The 14,898-nt window shown below is 45.1% G+C and overlaps 2 protein-coding genes and 4 long non-coding RNA genes across 8 annotated transcripts in view; 2 read left to right on the top strand and 4 right to left on the bottom strand.

Moving 5' to 3' along the window:
• Positions 1-699: 699 nt before the first annotated feature.
• Positions 700-2,104, bottom strand: LOC118371356 (E3 ubiquitin-protein ligase NHLRC1-like). The gene has a single exon (XM_035756776.2). The coding sequence runs from the start codon at positions 2,056-2,058 to the stop codon at positions 814-816; it is 1,245 nt and encodes a 414-aa protein (XP_035612669.2). The 5' UTR covers positions 2,059-2,104; the 3' UTR covers positions 700-813.
• A 1,958-nt stretch (positions 2,105-4,062) lies between these two features.
• Positions 4,063-6,906, bottom strand: LOC127924081 (uncharacterized). 2 transcript variants are annotated; one of them, XR_008116697.1, is made up of 3 exons: positions 6,661-6,906; positions 4,931-6,211; positions 4,063-4,852 (listed from the first exon to the last, which is right to left on the bottom strand). It is a non-coding gene; the product is annotated as an uncharacterized LOC127924081 (long non-coding RNA). The 2 variants fall into 2 exon arrangements; XR_008116696.1 differs by lacking the exon at positions 6,661-6,906 and having other exon boundaries at positions 4,931-6,522.
• Positions 6,907-7,121: 215 nt separating this feature from the next.
• LOC127924085 (uncharacterized) lies at positions 7,122-7,501 on the top strand. The gene is made up of 2 exons (XR_008116704.1): positions 7,122-7,262; positions 7,405-7,501. It is a non-coding gene; the product is annotated as an uncharacterized LOC127924085 (long non-coding RNA).
• Positions 7,502-7,638: 137 nt separating this feature from the next.
• ptdss1a (phosphatidylserine synthase 1a) overlaps positions 7,639-14,898 on the bottom strand; it is a 28,154-nt gene continuing 20,894 nt past the window's right edge. The window contains exons 12-13 of the mRNA XM_052508474.1: positions 12,687-12,747; positions 7,639-8,709 (exon numbers count right to left, since the gene is read on the bottom strand). Of these exons, the coding sequence (XP_052364434.1) occupies positions 8,615-8,709; positions 12,687-12,747 (156 nt within the window). The 3' untranslated portion in view covers positions 7,639-8,614. The remainder of the gene's footprint in view (positions 8,710-12,686; positions 12,748-14,898) is intronic.
• LOC127924082 (uncharacterized) lies at positions 8,718-12,667 on the bottom strand. The gene is made up of 5 exons (XR_008116699.1): positions 12,521-12,667; positions 11,460-11,565; positions 10,391-10,814; positions 9,671-10,306; positions 8,718-9,511 (listed from the first exon to the last, which is right to left on the bottom strand). It is a non-coding gene; the product is annotated as an uncharacterized LOC127924082 (long non-coding RNA).
• Positions 10,678-11,992, top strand: LOC127924083 (uncharacterized). Of its 2 annotated transcripts, XR_008116701.1 has the most exons (4): positions 10,678-10,801; positions 11,173-11,225; positions 11,500-11,552; positions 11,841-11,992. It is a non-coding gene; the product is annotated as an uncharacterized LOC127924083 (long non-coding RNA). The 2 variants fall into 2 exon arrangements; XR_008116700.1 differs by lacking the exon at positions 11,173-11,225 and having other exon boundaries at positions 10,702-10,801.

The following is a 14,898-nucleotide window of genomic DNA, read 5'->3' as shown; positions in this document are numbered from 1 at the left end:
TTACCCACCTGTCATTACCATGTTATTACCCACCTGTCATGACCATGTCATTATCCACCTGTCATTACCATGTTATTACCCACCTGTCATGACCATGTCATTATCCACCTGTCATTACCATGCGATTACCCACCTGTCATGACCATGTCATTATCCACCTGTCATTACCATGTTATTACCCACCTGTCATGACCATGTCATTATCCACCTGTCATTACCATGTTATTACCCACCTGTCATGACCATGTCATTATCCACCTGTCATTACCATGTCATTACCCACCTGTCATTACCATGTTATTACCCACCTGTCATGACCATGTCATTATCCACCTGTCATTACCATGTTATTACCCACCTGTCATGACCATGTCATTATCCACCTGTCATTACCATGTGATTACCCACCTGTCATGACCATGTCATTATCCACCTGTCATTACCATGTTATTACCCACCTGTCATGACCATGTCATTATCCACCTGTCATTACCATGTCATTACCCACCTGTCATTACCATGCCATTACCCACCTGTCATTACCATGTCATTATCCACCTGTCATTACCAAGAGCCCAAACACCCCATGTTATTACCAAGAGCCCAAACACCCCATGTTATTAATGCTCTTCATTTCATTCTTCCCAACAGCGTTCGAAAAGAAAAAAAACTGTTCACTCTTAAAACATTTGTATAATTTTAATCTGGATTTTATTGTGTTACATCACAACAGGTGGAATCGCCAGTCATTATGCATTTTGTTTCTATATTTCTTCACAATACAAGTCAGCCAGACAGCTAACTCTTCCTACATCATTTTTGGACTAGAATAGCATCCGAGTGAACTGAATACATCTTCACTGCATGGTCTCCACTGTCTAAAACAATCAGCGTGTTCTGAGCTGTGGCGACCAGCCCCACCGGGCGAACCAAGTCTCCACTGACCAGGGGGGTTAGGACCGGGCCGTTCTGGAGCTTTCCCAAACTCCAAATCAACCCATGCTGGGAGTCTATCACGATCACATCCCCGTCCCTGTCAAAGGCCACAGCAGACATGCAGGGCCACACGGAGGCCCCCAGGCTCAGAGTAAAGCTGTCTATCTGAGAGAGCACGTTAAAGTCTTTGTTGAATACTGTCAGTCTGGTAGGCCGGGGGCCATTTGGAGGTTGTGTGGTGAGACCCAGTGTCTCCACCAGGGCGATGTTCCCGGTCACCCGACAGCAGGCCACTGCCTTGGGCCGCTGGAGGTCGGTTATGACCGCTCGGTTCATCAGAGTCACGCCACGGGCAAAGTCCACCACGACCTGGGAGAGCGTTCCGGCCTGGATGTCAGTGACCAGGATATGTCCACAGCTGTCCACGTCCACCCCCCAGGGCATCTGGAAGGAGTCCCACACCGCCAGAACATAACTCCCCCTGGTGGTGAACACTTTCACTGCAGCGTCACCAGCATCCGTCACAACCACATACCCGCTGGGAGTCACCGCCACATCCACCGGGTGACACACCTCCCCGTGGCCGCGACCCCTCCGCCCGAACCCGTGCAGCCGCCTGCCCTGAGGCCCGAATACCACCACCCTCCTTTCTCCATCGTGCACCACCACCACGGTCCCAGAGGACCCGAACACGGCCACCCCCGTGGGGTTGATCAGGGACCCCCAGCCCCCGAAGGCTGAGCGAAGCCGCAGAGCTCCAGAGCCCAGGCCTCCGACCCAGCCGCTGCCTCCTCTGACCCGATGAGGGACAGGTGATTTGGGGGAGCGGGAGAGCAGAAGATCCTGGAGGTCTGTCAGCGCCTGGCAGTGGGAGGTGCTGTCAACGTCACACAGCTGCCGGCAGAAAGGGCACTCAAGCTTCTTGAGGACGGGGTGGGAGAGCGCCCGGACACATTCCAGACAGAGTACATGGCCGCAGGACAGGTTCTGAGGCCGGCGTTCCTTCTGCCGTGGGTTATACTTCTCGAAGCAGACTTTACACTCCAGCAGGTTGACGTGGATCTCTCTCAGGAGGATCCCCTCTGTTCTCAGTGAGGAAGGAGGAACAGGAACATCAGCCATAATAGTGTAGATATCCTCTCGTTTACTTTACCCAACGACAGTCACAGTGTCAGCTCTGCTGCAGTCTCTTTACCCAATGGCAGTCACAGTGTCAGCTCTGCTGCAGTCTCTTTACCCAACGGCAGTCACAGTGTCAGCTCTGCTGCAGTCTCTTTACCCAACGGCAGTCACAGTGTCAGCTCTGCTGCAGTCTCTTTACCCAATGACAGTCAGTGTCAGCTCTGCTGCAGTCTCTTTACCCAACGGCAGTCACAGTGTCAGCTCTGCTGCAGTCTCTTTACCCAACGGCAGTCACAGTGTCAGCTCTGCTGCAGTCTCTTTACCCAACGGCAGTCACAGTGTCAGCTCTGCTGCAGTCTCTTTACCCAACGGCAGTCACAGTGTCAGCTCTGCTGCAGTCTCTTTACCCAACGGCAGTCACAGTGTCAGCTCTGCTGCAGTCTCTTTACCCAATGACAGTCACAGTGTCAGCTCTGCTGCAGTCTCTTTACCCAACGGCAGTCACAGTGTCAGCTCTGCTGCAGTCTCTTTACCCAACGGCAGTCACAGTGTCAGCTCTGCTGCAGTCTCTTTACCCAACGGCAGTAACAAGTGTCAGCTCTGCTGCAGTCTCTTTACCCAATGAAAGTCACAGTGTCAGCTCTGCTACAGTCTCTTTACCCAACGGCAGTAACAGTGTCAGCTCTGCTGCAGTCTGCTACAGCTGGAAAGTATTTTTGAGGAAACACGGAGGAAATATGTTGAAAGTCAGAGAGGGAAAGAGAGAAGAAGAAAGAGACAGAGAGAGGAAAACAACACCGGTGCCATTTTGAAAGTCTGAGAGCACTGGCCTCCTGTAGGCTTAGGCTGTCATGTGACTTTGACACAGTGGGCAGGCTCACTCTGAGGCCATCTGCTGCCCTCTAGTGGTGGAAAGAGGTGTCACACAGGTCTGAGGAACAATTCAGTGACTTCTGGAATCTCTGAGCCATGCAGTAAAACAATTAACACTAGTCTGGATTTGTCAATAGACACAAGTACTCAGTGATTTAGGGGCCCTCTGCTAGTTACTCCACATTACTCTGTGCGAATTCTAAACCAGCATCCTGTCATTTCTAGTCTATCGTCAAAGTCATCGCTTTAACTTCTTCCTGACTTGGCAGCAGCATCAATTAACAGTTTGTTGAAATCTCTTTATAGGTCAGAACATGGAGGCTATTTCTGTCTGTTCCCTGGCGTGCCGAATGTGAAATCTGATCCCTCTGGCTGCTTCTCAAACGACACCCTACTCCCTATATCGTGCACTACCTCTGACCGGCACCCAATGGGCCCTGGTCAAAAGTGGTGCACCGTATAGGGACGAGGGTGCCGTTTGGGACAGGTTGGTTGAGTGGTGAGGAAGGACAGCTCCAAGCTCCAGGCTCCAGAGCAGGCCCACTTCCCTCTCCTGTTAGAGAGCAGACCCCCACCCCTCGAGAGGTCAATCCAGGTAATTACACATCTACAGGACTAATCTCAGCAACCCAAAAACAAATCTCACTTGAGTGCCGGCCAAGCTCCTTCATCTCCACAAGACTAGGGTTTTGTCGACCCAAGGGCCTAATTGGACAGTGGCAGGCAAGTTCCAATAAACACCTGGAGTTGGACAAGCTATTAACTGTAGTGCTTTATACTTAGTGATTAGGCCTGTATTCAGATACTGTACCCTGGATAACTAAAATACAGGTGTTTGGAGGAACCCAAAGTAGGGTCCCAAATGTGTTGTAGAATTATTGTGTAAATAGCTCAATATTTTGGAATCAACATGTGTGCTGGAACCAGGAAGCATTCCACGATACATTATGTGCATGTTATAGTCATTCAGCCCTATCAACCTTCTCAACTATGAACCCTTGAATCACAAGGGGAGTTAGAGAATGGAGAAGAACACATAATGAAGGCCTTTGTACCTTTTAACCTCAACACAAGGTATTTCTAATGAGACATACACACAGTCTACAAGACAATTGAAGAGGACATACAAAACATTTTTAATAAAGTTTTATTAATTCAGAGTGAAAAAACAAACAAAACACAAGTCTCCTTTTCGAGAGGGATTGTTTTGGCAAAATGGCATCTTCATTCCAGAAACAATACACCATATTCTATACAGCCAGGAGTCTGGTCCATGCTACCTGGGGATGAGTGTCAGTGTCTGATTTTGACATGAGAGAAATATTTGTGTTGAGATGATGGCTATGGTTGAATACTAATAAAATGCACCCTTCTACTCTCCCTTGAAATATTCACTTATCTGACAACTGGGTGATAATAGCTCAGAGTGCCATCGCTAAACTCCATTCGTCAAACCACATTTCTCAGGAATTATACACAATTTTGTATACAAAAAAATGTATCTTAGAAAGACACAGTTATGTCAGAACAGCGTTTACTCCAAGGGGGAGGAAGGAAGGATGCATTCTCAGAGTATTACCCAGGCCCAGTGACTGACAAACCTTTACTTGACCAATAAGGCCCGAGGGGGAGGAAGGATGCATTCTCAGAGTATTACCCAGGCCCAGTGACTGACAAACCTTTACTTGACCAATAAGGCCCGAGGGGGAGGAAGGATGGATGCATTCTCAGAGTATTACCCAGGCCCAGTGACTGACAAACCTTTACTTGACCAATAAGGCCCGAGGGGGAGGAAGGATGCATTCTCAGAGTATTACCCAGGCCCAGTGACTGACAAACCTTTACTTGACCAATAAGGCCCGAGGGGGAGGAAGGATGGATGCATTCTCAGAGTATTACCCAGGCCCAGTGACTGACAAACCTTTACTTGACCAATAAGGCCCGAGGGGGAGGAAGGATGTATTCTCAGAGTATTACCCAGGCCCAGTGACTGACAAACCTTTACTTGACCAATAAGGCAGGAGGGGGTGTGGTATAAGGCCAATATACCACGGCTATGGGCTGTTCTTATGCATGACACAACGTGCCTGGATACAGCCCTTAGCAGTGGTATATTGGCCATATACCACAAACCCCGAGGTGCCTTATTGCTATTATAAACTGGTTACCAACATAATTAGAGCAGTAAAAATGTTTTGTCATACCCATGGTATATGATATACCACAGCTGTCAGCCAATCAGCATTCAGAGCTCAAACCACCCAGTTTATAATCATCAATAGAACATTGGAATAAAGACTCAAGGAGAAATGTAGAAGGCTGAATACAAACTGCAAAAGTGTTAAAAAGAACATACATACATACATACATACAGGCACAAGGGCATTGAATTAAAAATGTTCACAGCAACACTGAAAACAGACATGGTGTGAATCCTGGCTTACTGATGTGGTGCGACACTGACACAAAGACCATGTTGTCACTACTACTGTAGTAAATCTGTAGCCTCCCCCAGGCCCTCCCGAGACACTCCATTTACACACTTAGCCATGCAAAATGCCATGAAGGAGAGAACATCCACATGGTAGGAAAACAAAGCTACCTGCCTGCACAGACAGACCGAGCTCCAACTACCAACGACTGGCCTCGTCATTTACTGGAAAAACACAGCAGCCCAGATGTGAAGGGAGAGAAAGGCTGCATCCCAAATGGCATCAAAATCCCTTTATAGTGCACTACTTTTGAACCAGGGCCCATAGGACTCTGGTCAAAATGTAGTGCACTATAGAGGGAATAGGGTGCCATTTGGGACATCAAATAATAAATCACACAAAAGGCCATGACGATGATTTCACAAAACATTACAGTAAATGTACAGCATCTCCAAAACAGAGGAAGTCCACGGTTTATATGGAGCTGGTGGAGCGTAAAGACAATTCTCTGACCCAGGAGGTCAAACACAACCATCACAAACATCCGTCCTTCCATGATGCCAAAGCAGCTTTGCATTCAAATCCTGGTGCCATATGTACCAAACATCTCTGAGTGCTGATCTAGGATCAGTTTGAGTATTTTAGAGCATAACGAGTACGATTACATTGGGACCTGGGAAGGGGGGCTGATCCTAGATCAGCACTCCTACTCAGATGTTTGATACATATGGCCTCTGTTCACATTCCTCTCTTTGTTCAAGTCATAAAAACAAACCAAAAATGGCGAACACTTACAAATATGAACCAACTGATGATGAAGAGTTGGAGCAGAGAATAACAGCCTTCCCCTACAGTCGTCAACACGAGAGTCCAACTTCTGTGATATTACACAGCTATATCATCTCTGCTTCCCAAATGGCACCCTATTGTCTTCTTAGTGCACTATATAGAGAATATTTACCTACAGTCGTCAACACGAGAGTCCAACTTCTGTGATATTACACAGCTATATCATCTCTGCTTCCCAAATGGCACCCTATTGTCTTCTTAGTGCACTATATAGAGAATATTTACCTACAGTCGTCAACACGAGAGTCCAACTTCTGTGATATTACACAGCTATATCATCTCTGCTTCCCAAATGGCACCCTATTGTCTTCTTAGACTATATAGAGAATATTTACCTACAGTCAGTCAACATGGAGTCCAACTTCTGTGATATTACACAGCTATATCATCTCTGCTTCCCAAATGGCACCCTATTGTCTTCTTAGTGCACTATATAGAGAATATTTACCTACAGTCGTCAACACGAGAGTCCAACTTCTGTGATATTACACAGCTATATCATCTCTGCTTCCCAAATGGCACCCTATTGTCTTCTTAGTGCAGTACATTGGACTGGGGTCTGGTCAATCTTAGTGCACTATATAGAGAATAGGGCTCCATTTACCTACAGTAGTCTGATGGAGGTGGGGGGATATGTCATAAACCCTCACATTTCCAGAATAGGGCTCCATTTACCTACAGTAGTCTGATGGAGGTGGGGGGCTATGTCATAAACCCTCACATTTCCAGAATAGGGCTCCATTTACCTACAGTAGTCTGATGGAGGTGGGGGGCTATGTCATAAACCCTCACATTTCCAGAATAGGGCTCCATTTACCTACAGTAGTCTGATGGAGGTGGGGGGCTATGTCATAAACCCTCACATTTCCAGAATAGGGCTCCATTTACCTACAGTAGTCTGATGGAGGTGGGGGGCTATGTCATAAACCCTCACATTTCCAGAATAGGGCTCCATTTACCTACAGTAGTCTGATGGAGGTGGGGGGGCTATGTCATAAACCCTCACATTTCCAGAATAGGGCTCCATTTACCTACAGTAGTCTGATGGAGGTGGGGGGCTATGTCATAAACCCTCACATTTCCAGAATAGGGCCCCATTTACCTACAGTAGTCTGATGGAGGTGGGGGGATATGTCATAAACCCTCACATTTCCAGAATAGGGCTCCATTTACCTACAGTAGTCTGATGGAGGTGGGGGGGCTATGTCATAAACCCTCACATTTCCAGAATAGGGCCCCATTTACCTACAGTAGTCTGATGGAGGTGGGGGGGGATATGTCATTAACCCTCACATTTCCAGAGTAGGGTGAATAAGGGAAGCCATATTGTTCAGGGAGGAATCCTAACCAGTATAACTGAAATGAATGGCAGTAGAGACATAATCCTGATTTGACTTCTACAAGAAAACAAAAGTAAGGCATGTGATATCAGAAATGTCTAATGTAATCGTCAATCTAAAATAGTCATAATTATAAATACAGTTTATACAGGTTTTATACACATTTTGATATAGCCTCTATAATATATGTAAACAGACTAAATGTCAAAATTGTTGTTGTTTTCTTGGAAAACTCAGTGCCTCTATGATACAATAATCAATAGCTAACTTATTGCATTTACAACTAGCCGAAGTCCAACCAGCCAGTGAATGGATTGTTGGAATGGAATGTTGGCATATTGACAGTTAATTGGACAAATGAATTGAATCGTTCCTCTAAAAGCTGCCCGGTTAGCTAGCTAACAAACACACTGTAGACAAATTCCCCCAATTCAATATTTTACACAATATCTTATCACAGCACTGGCTAACCATGGTTGAGCAACTCCCTGACCAAAATGGCCGACAGCCTGTATACCATCATAAGAAGGTTCATATCCATTCTAGTATTCTAATTCTATGGGCTGAAGCACATGAAAGATATATGGTACAGGATAAACGTAGCTCTCCAATCACAGTACTTTACCAACTCCTGTACAATGGAACATGCATTCTTCGGTTCTGACTGAGGAGAAGCAATATTGCCACCACACACACATGCTTACGCAGACACACACAAACTGATCAGCCGTAGGGTAGGTAGGAGCTCTGACCGTGTGAACCACCAGTAGGTATCTGTGTGGTTCTCTGATCTATCGGCCACCCCCTCCCCCCCTCTCCTTCCTCTACAACCCTGCATGGACATGGTGTCTGTCTGTATCCTGTCCACTGACCATGCCCCTAACCTGGGCCCACTCTCCCCTCTTATGGATGAGTGCTACTCCGTACGTTAAAATGCACAGGGAAAGTGTTGTCTATCCTTTCTTTCTCTTCCATCTCTCCCAACATGCACCTCTTCCTCTGTGGTCCGGGGTTCTGACAGGAGAAGAGGGCGGGACTCCACCCTGGGTGGCAGGGCTAGCATTACTTCTTCCCCAGCCCATTGGTGGATTTGTTCTTCCCTGAGCTCCGCCCACGCTGCCTGGTGGGAGGAGCCTCACCCTCAGAATGCAGTTCTCCTGCAAGGTTTAAGTTTAGGATTATGTTTAGATAAGGATTAAGTTTAGGATTAGGTTCAGGTTTATTATAACATATTGGTACATATCTAGAAAACACATCAAATGTGATGTCATACAATATAAAACAGTAAAAAGATATGGTGTGCGTCCTAAATGGCACCCTATTGCCTATACAGTGCACTAATTTTGACCAGAGCCCTATGGGTAGTGTGCACTGTAGAGGATGCCATTTGAGACAACCAAGATGTGTAAATATACAGACAGTGCACCATCAAAGTCATACACAACAAATAGACATAGCCAAAGAACAGAGTGAGAGAGGGACAGATTCTCATGGTTTTAATGTTCATATTGTGTCTGTGTTGAACAATTCACAAAGACGACACATTTTGATGGTTGAACATAGTTGAAAGTAGAGGTGTGTTTCCATTGGATAAGAGGCAAGTTCCCCAATCAAACCACTAGAGGTCAGACCACTACCTAACAATATTTACAGTAAATCCTCCCAGTCAACCACTAGGGCAGACCACTACCTAACTATATTTACAGTAAACCCTCCCAGTCAACCACTAGGTCAGACCAATACCTAATAATATTTACATTAAACTCTCCCAGTCAACCACTAGGTCAGACCACTACCTAACTATATCTACAGTAAACCCTCCCAGTCAACCACTAGGTCAGACCACTACCTAACAATATTTACAGTAAACCCTCCCAGTCAACCACTAGGTCAGACCACTACCTAACTAACTATATTTACAGTAAACTCTCCCAGTCAACCACTAGGTCAGACCAATACCTAACTATATTTACAGTAAACTCTCCCAGTCAACCACTAGGTCAGACCACTACCTAACAATATTTACAGTAAACCCTCCCAGTCAACCACTAGGTCAGACCACTACCTAACAATATTTACAGTAAACCCTCCCAGTCAACCACTAGGTCAGACCACTACCTAATAATATTTACATTAAACTCTCCCAGTCAACCACTAGGTCAGACCACTACCTAACTATATTTACAGTAAACCCTCCCAGTCAACCACTAGGTCAGACCACTACCTAACAATATTTACAGTAAACCCTCCCAGTCAACCACTAGGTCAGACCACTACCTAACTAACTATATTTACAGTAAACTCTCCCAGTCAACCACTAGGTCAGACCAATACCTAACTATATTTACAGTAAACTCTCCCAGTCAACCACTAGGTCAGACCAATACCTAACTATATTTACAGTAAACTCTCCCAGTCAACCACTAGAGGTCAGACCACTACCTAACAATATTTACAGTAAACCCTCCCAGTCAACCACTAGGTCAGACCACTACCTAACTATATTTACAGTAAACCCTCCCAGTCAACCACTAGGTCAGACCAATACCTAACTATATTTACAGTAAACTCTCCCAGTCAACCACTAGGTCAGACCTAACTATATTTACAGTAAACCCTCCCAGTCAACCACTAGGTCAGACCACTACCTAACTATATTTACAGTAAACCCTCCCAGTCAACCACTAGGTCAGACCACTACCTAACTATATTTACAGTAAACCCTCCCAGTCAACCACTAGGTCAGACCACTACCTAAACTCCCAGTCAACCATATTTTTACAGAAACCTCCCATTTACAGTAAACTCTCCCAGTCAACCACTAGGTCAGACCACTACCTAACTATATTTACAGAAAACCCTCCCAGTCAACCACTAGGTCAGACCACTACCTAACTATATTTACAGTAAACCCTCCCAGTCAACCACTAGGTCAGACCACTACCTAACTATATTTACAGTAAACTCTCCCAGTCAACCACTAGGTCAGACCACTACCTAACTATATTTACAGTAAACTCTCCCAGTCAACCACTAGGTCAGACCACTACCTAACTATATTTACAGTAAACCCTCCCAGTCAACCACTAGGTCAGACCACTACCTAACTATATTTACAGAAACCCCTCCCAATCAACCACTAGGTCAGACCACTACCTAACTATATTTACAGTAAACCCTCCCAGTCAACCACTAGGTCAGACCACTGCCTAGTTATATTTACAGTAAACCCTCCCAGTCAACCACTAGGTCAGACCACTACCTAACTATATTTACAGTAAACCCTCCCAGTCAACCACTAGGTCAGACCACTGCCTAACTATATTTACAGTAAACCCTCCCAGTCAACCACTAGGTCAGACCACTACCTAGTTATATTTACAGTAAACCCTCCCAGTCAACCACTAGGTCAGACCACTACCTAACTATATTTACAGTAAACCCTCCCAGTCAACCACTAGGTCAGACCACTACCTAACTATATTTACAGTAAACCCTCCCAGTCAACCACTAGGTCAGACCACTACCTAACTATATTTACAGTAAACCCTCCCAGTCAACCACTAGGTCAGACCACTGCCTAACTATATTTACAGTAAACCCTCCCAGTCAACCACTAGGTCAGACCACTGCCTAGTTATATTTACAGTAAACCCTCCCAGTCAACCACTAGGTCAGACCACTACCTAACTATATTTACAGTAAACTCTCCCAGTCAACCACTAGGTCAGACCACTACCTAACTATATTTACAGTAAACCCTCCCAGTCAACCACTAGGTCAGACCACTAGGTCAGACTACTAACTATATTTACAGTAAACTCTCCCAGTCAACCACTAGGTCAGACCACTACCTAACTATATTTACAGAAACCCCTCCCAGTCAACCACTAGGTCAGACCACTACCTAACTATATTTACAGTAAACTCTCCCAGTCAACCACTAGGTCAGACCACTGCCTAGTTATATTTACAGTAAACTCTCCCAGTCAACCACTAGGTCAGACCACTACCTAACTATATTTACAGAAACCCTCCCAATCCCAGTCAACCACTAGGTCAGACCACTACCTAACTATATTTACAGTAAACCCTCCCAGTCAACCACTAGGTCAGACCACTACCTAACTATATTTACAGAAACCCCCAGTCCCAGTCAACCACTAGGTCAGACCACTACCTAACTATATTTACAGTAAACTCTCCCAGTCAACCACTAGGTCAGACCACTACCTAACTATATTTACAGTAAACCCTCCCAACTCAACCAAACTAGGTCAACCACTAGGTCAGACCTAACTATATTTACAGTAAACCCTCCCAGTCAACCACTAGGTCAGACCACTACCTAACTATATTTACAGTAAACCCTCCCAGTCAACCACTAGGTCAGACCACTACCTAACTATATTTACAGTAAACCCTCCCAGTCAACCACTAGGTCAGACCACTGCCTAACAGTAAACCCCAGTCAACCACTAGGTCAGACCACTGCCTAACTATATTTACAGTAAACCCTCCCAGTCAACCACTAGGTCAGACCACTGCCTAACTATATTTACAGTAAACCCTCCCAGTCAACCACTAGGTCAGACCACTACCTAACTATATTTACAGTAAACCCTCCCAGTCAACCACTAGGTCAGACCACTACCTAACTATATTTACAGTAAACCTCCCCAACCACTAGGTCAGACCACTACCTAACTATATTTACAGTAAACCCTCCCAGTCAACCACTAGGTCAGACCACTGCCTAACTATATTTACAGTAAACTCTCCCAGTCAACCACTAGGTCAGACCACTACCTAACTATATTTACAGTAAACCCTCCCAGTCAACCACTAGGTCAGACCACTACCTAACTATATTTACAGTAAACCCTCCCAGTCAACCACTAGGTCAGACCACTGCCTAGTTATATTTACAGTAAACCCTCCCAGTCAACCACTAGGTCAGACCACTACCTAACTATATTTACAGTAAACTCTCCCAGTCTCAGAATGGATGAAACTCAAGTTACCCAACAATGGGAGGCATAAATAACTAAAAATGTCATATTACATACGAAACCCATTAATAATGACCTGCATGTGTTTAACCCTAGCGGATGAATAGAGACACCATAGTTACCTTTCCTTTGTTCTGACACAAAGTCCTCATTGTAGTGGCTGTCCTCACATTCAGAGTAGCTCTGTAAAACACAGGAGGGGTCAGAACAGACATGTCACTGACATATGGCTGAGAGAACACTACACAGCCAACAGCCAGCTGATCCAGCCACAGGCAGGAGTCCCAAATGCCGCCCCCCCCCCCCTATACTGTATAGTGCACTAGAGTCCTGGTGAAAAGTAGTGCACTTGGCTATATAGGGAGTAGGGTGCCATTTGGAACTTGTCGTGAATACAAGGTTAATGAACTACAGATGAAAAGCTGTGACATCCTGTCATGTTCTTTGTAGATGAACCACAAGGTCATATTCCCTGAATACTAAACTACACTGAGTCAGCCAGTTTATGTTGGAACTCTAAAAACACAGGTGTGGAAACTGCCATTCACAGTACGGTAAAAATGAGGGTTAAACATTCTACACAGATCATGGTTTCTGTAGAAAAGCTTTCCAGTTGGCTATGAGTACTTCTCAGAGAACTCGCTCAAACCCTCACTCGGAGAACTCGCTCAAACCCTCACTCGGAGAACTCGCTCAAACCCTCACTCGGAGAACTCGCTCAAACCCTCACTCGGAGAACTCGCTCAAACCCTCACTCGGAGAACTCGCTCAAACCCTCACTCGGAGAACTCGCTCAAACCCTCACTCGGAGAACTCGCTCAAACCCTCACTCAGAGAACTCGCTCAAACCCTCACTCAGAGAACCCTCTCAAACCCTCAGTCAGAGAACCCTCTCAAACCCTCAGTCAGAGAACTCTCTCAAACCCTCAGTCAGAGAACTCTCTCAAACCCTCAGTCAGAGAACTCTCTCAAACCCTCAGTCAGAGAACTCTCTCAAACCCTCAGTCAGAGAACTCTCTCAAACCCTCAGTCAGAGAACTCTCTCAAACCCTCAGTCAGAGAACTCTCTCAAATATAAAACCCTGCTAACCTCCCCAGTTATTGTAATGGTGAGAGGTTAGCATGTCTTGGGGGTGTGATATAAAATGCTAACCTCCCTCTTATTGTAATGGTGAGAGGTTAGCATGTCTTGGTGGTATGATATAAAATGCTAACCTCGCCTGTTATTGTAATGGTGAGAGGTTAGCATGTCTTGGGGGTCAGGATATAAAATGCTAAACTCCCTGTTATTGTAATGGTGAGAGGTTAGCATGTCTTGGGGGTATGATATAAAATGCTAACCTCCCTGTTATTGTAATGGTGAGAGGTTAGCATGTCTTGGGGGATGTCATAAGGTGAATGCACCAATTTGTAAGTCGCTCTGGATAAGAGCGTCTGCTAAATGACTTAAATGTAAATAAATGTAATGTAAATGGTATGATATAAAATGCTAACCTCCCCCGTTATTGTAATGGTGAGAGGTTAGCATGTCTTGGGGTATGATATAAAATGCTAACCTCCCTGTTATTGTAATGGTGAGAGGTTAGCATGTCTTGGGGTATGATATAAAATGCTAACCTCGCCTGTTATTGTAATGGTGAGAGGTTAGCATGTCTTGGGGGTATGATATAAAATGCTAACCTCCCCTGTTATTGTAATGGTGAGAGGTTAGCATGTCTTGGGGGTATGATATAACATGCTAACCTCCCTGTTATTGTAATGGTGAGAGGTTAGCATGTCTTGGGGTATGATATAAAATGCTAACCTCCCTGTTATTGTAATGGTGAGAGGTTAGCATGTCTTGGGGGGTATAGATATAAAATGCTAACCTCCCTGTTATTGTAATGGTGAGAGGTTAGCATGTCTTGGGGGTATGATATAAAATGCTAACCTCCCTGTTATTGTAATGGTGAGAGGTTAGCATGTCTTGGGGGTATGATATAAAATGCTAACCTCCCTGTTATTGTAATGGTGAGAGGTTAGCATGTCTTGGGGATGTCATAAGGTGAATGCACCAATTTGTAAGTCGCTCTGGATAAGAGCGTCTGCTAAATGACTTAAATGTAAATAAATGTAATGTAAATGGTATGATATAAAATGCTAACCTCCCCTGTTATTGTAATGGTGAGAGGTTAGCATGTCTTGGGGTGTGATATAAAATGCTAACCTCCCTGTTATTGTAATGGTGAGAGGTTAGCATGTCTTGGGGGTGTGATATAAAATGCTAACCTCCCCTGTTATTGTTAGCATGTCTTGGGGGATGTGATAAGGTGAATGCACCAATTTGTAAGTCGC

This window comes from Oncorhynchus keta, unplaced genomic scaffold, assembly GCF_023373465.1.
Source record: "Oncorhynchus keta strain PuntledgeMale-10-30-2019 unplaced genomic scaffold, Oket_V2 Un_contig_363_pilon_pilon, whole genome shotgun sequence".
Lineage (NCBI taxonomy): Eukaryota > Metazoa > Chordata > Actinopteri > Salmoniformes > Salmonidae > Oncorhynchus > Oncorhynchus keta.
The sequence above is the reverse complement of the archived record's forward strand: the minus strand, read 5'-3'. Positions and strand labels throughout refer to the sequence as shown.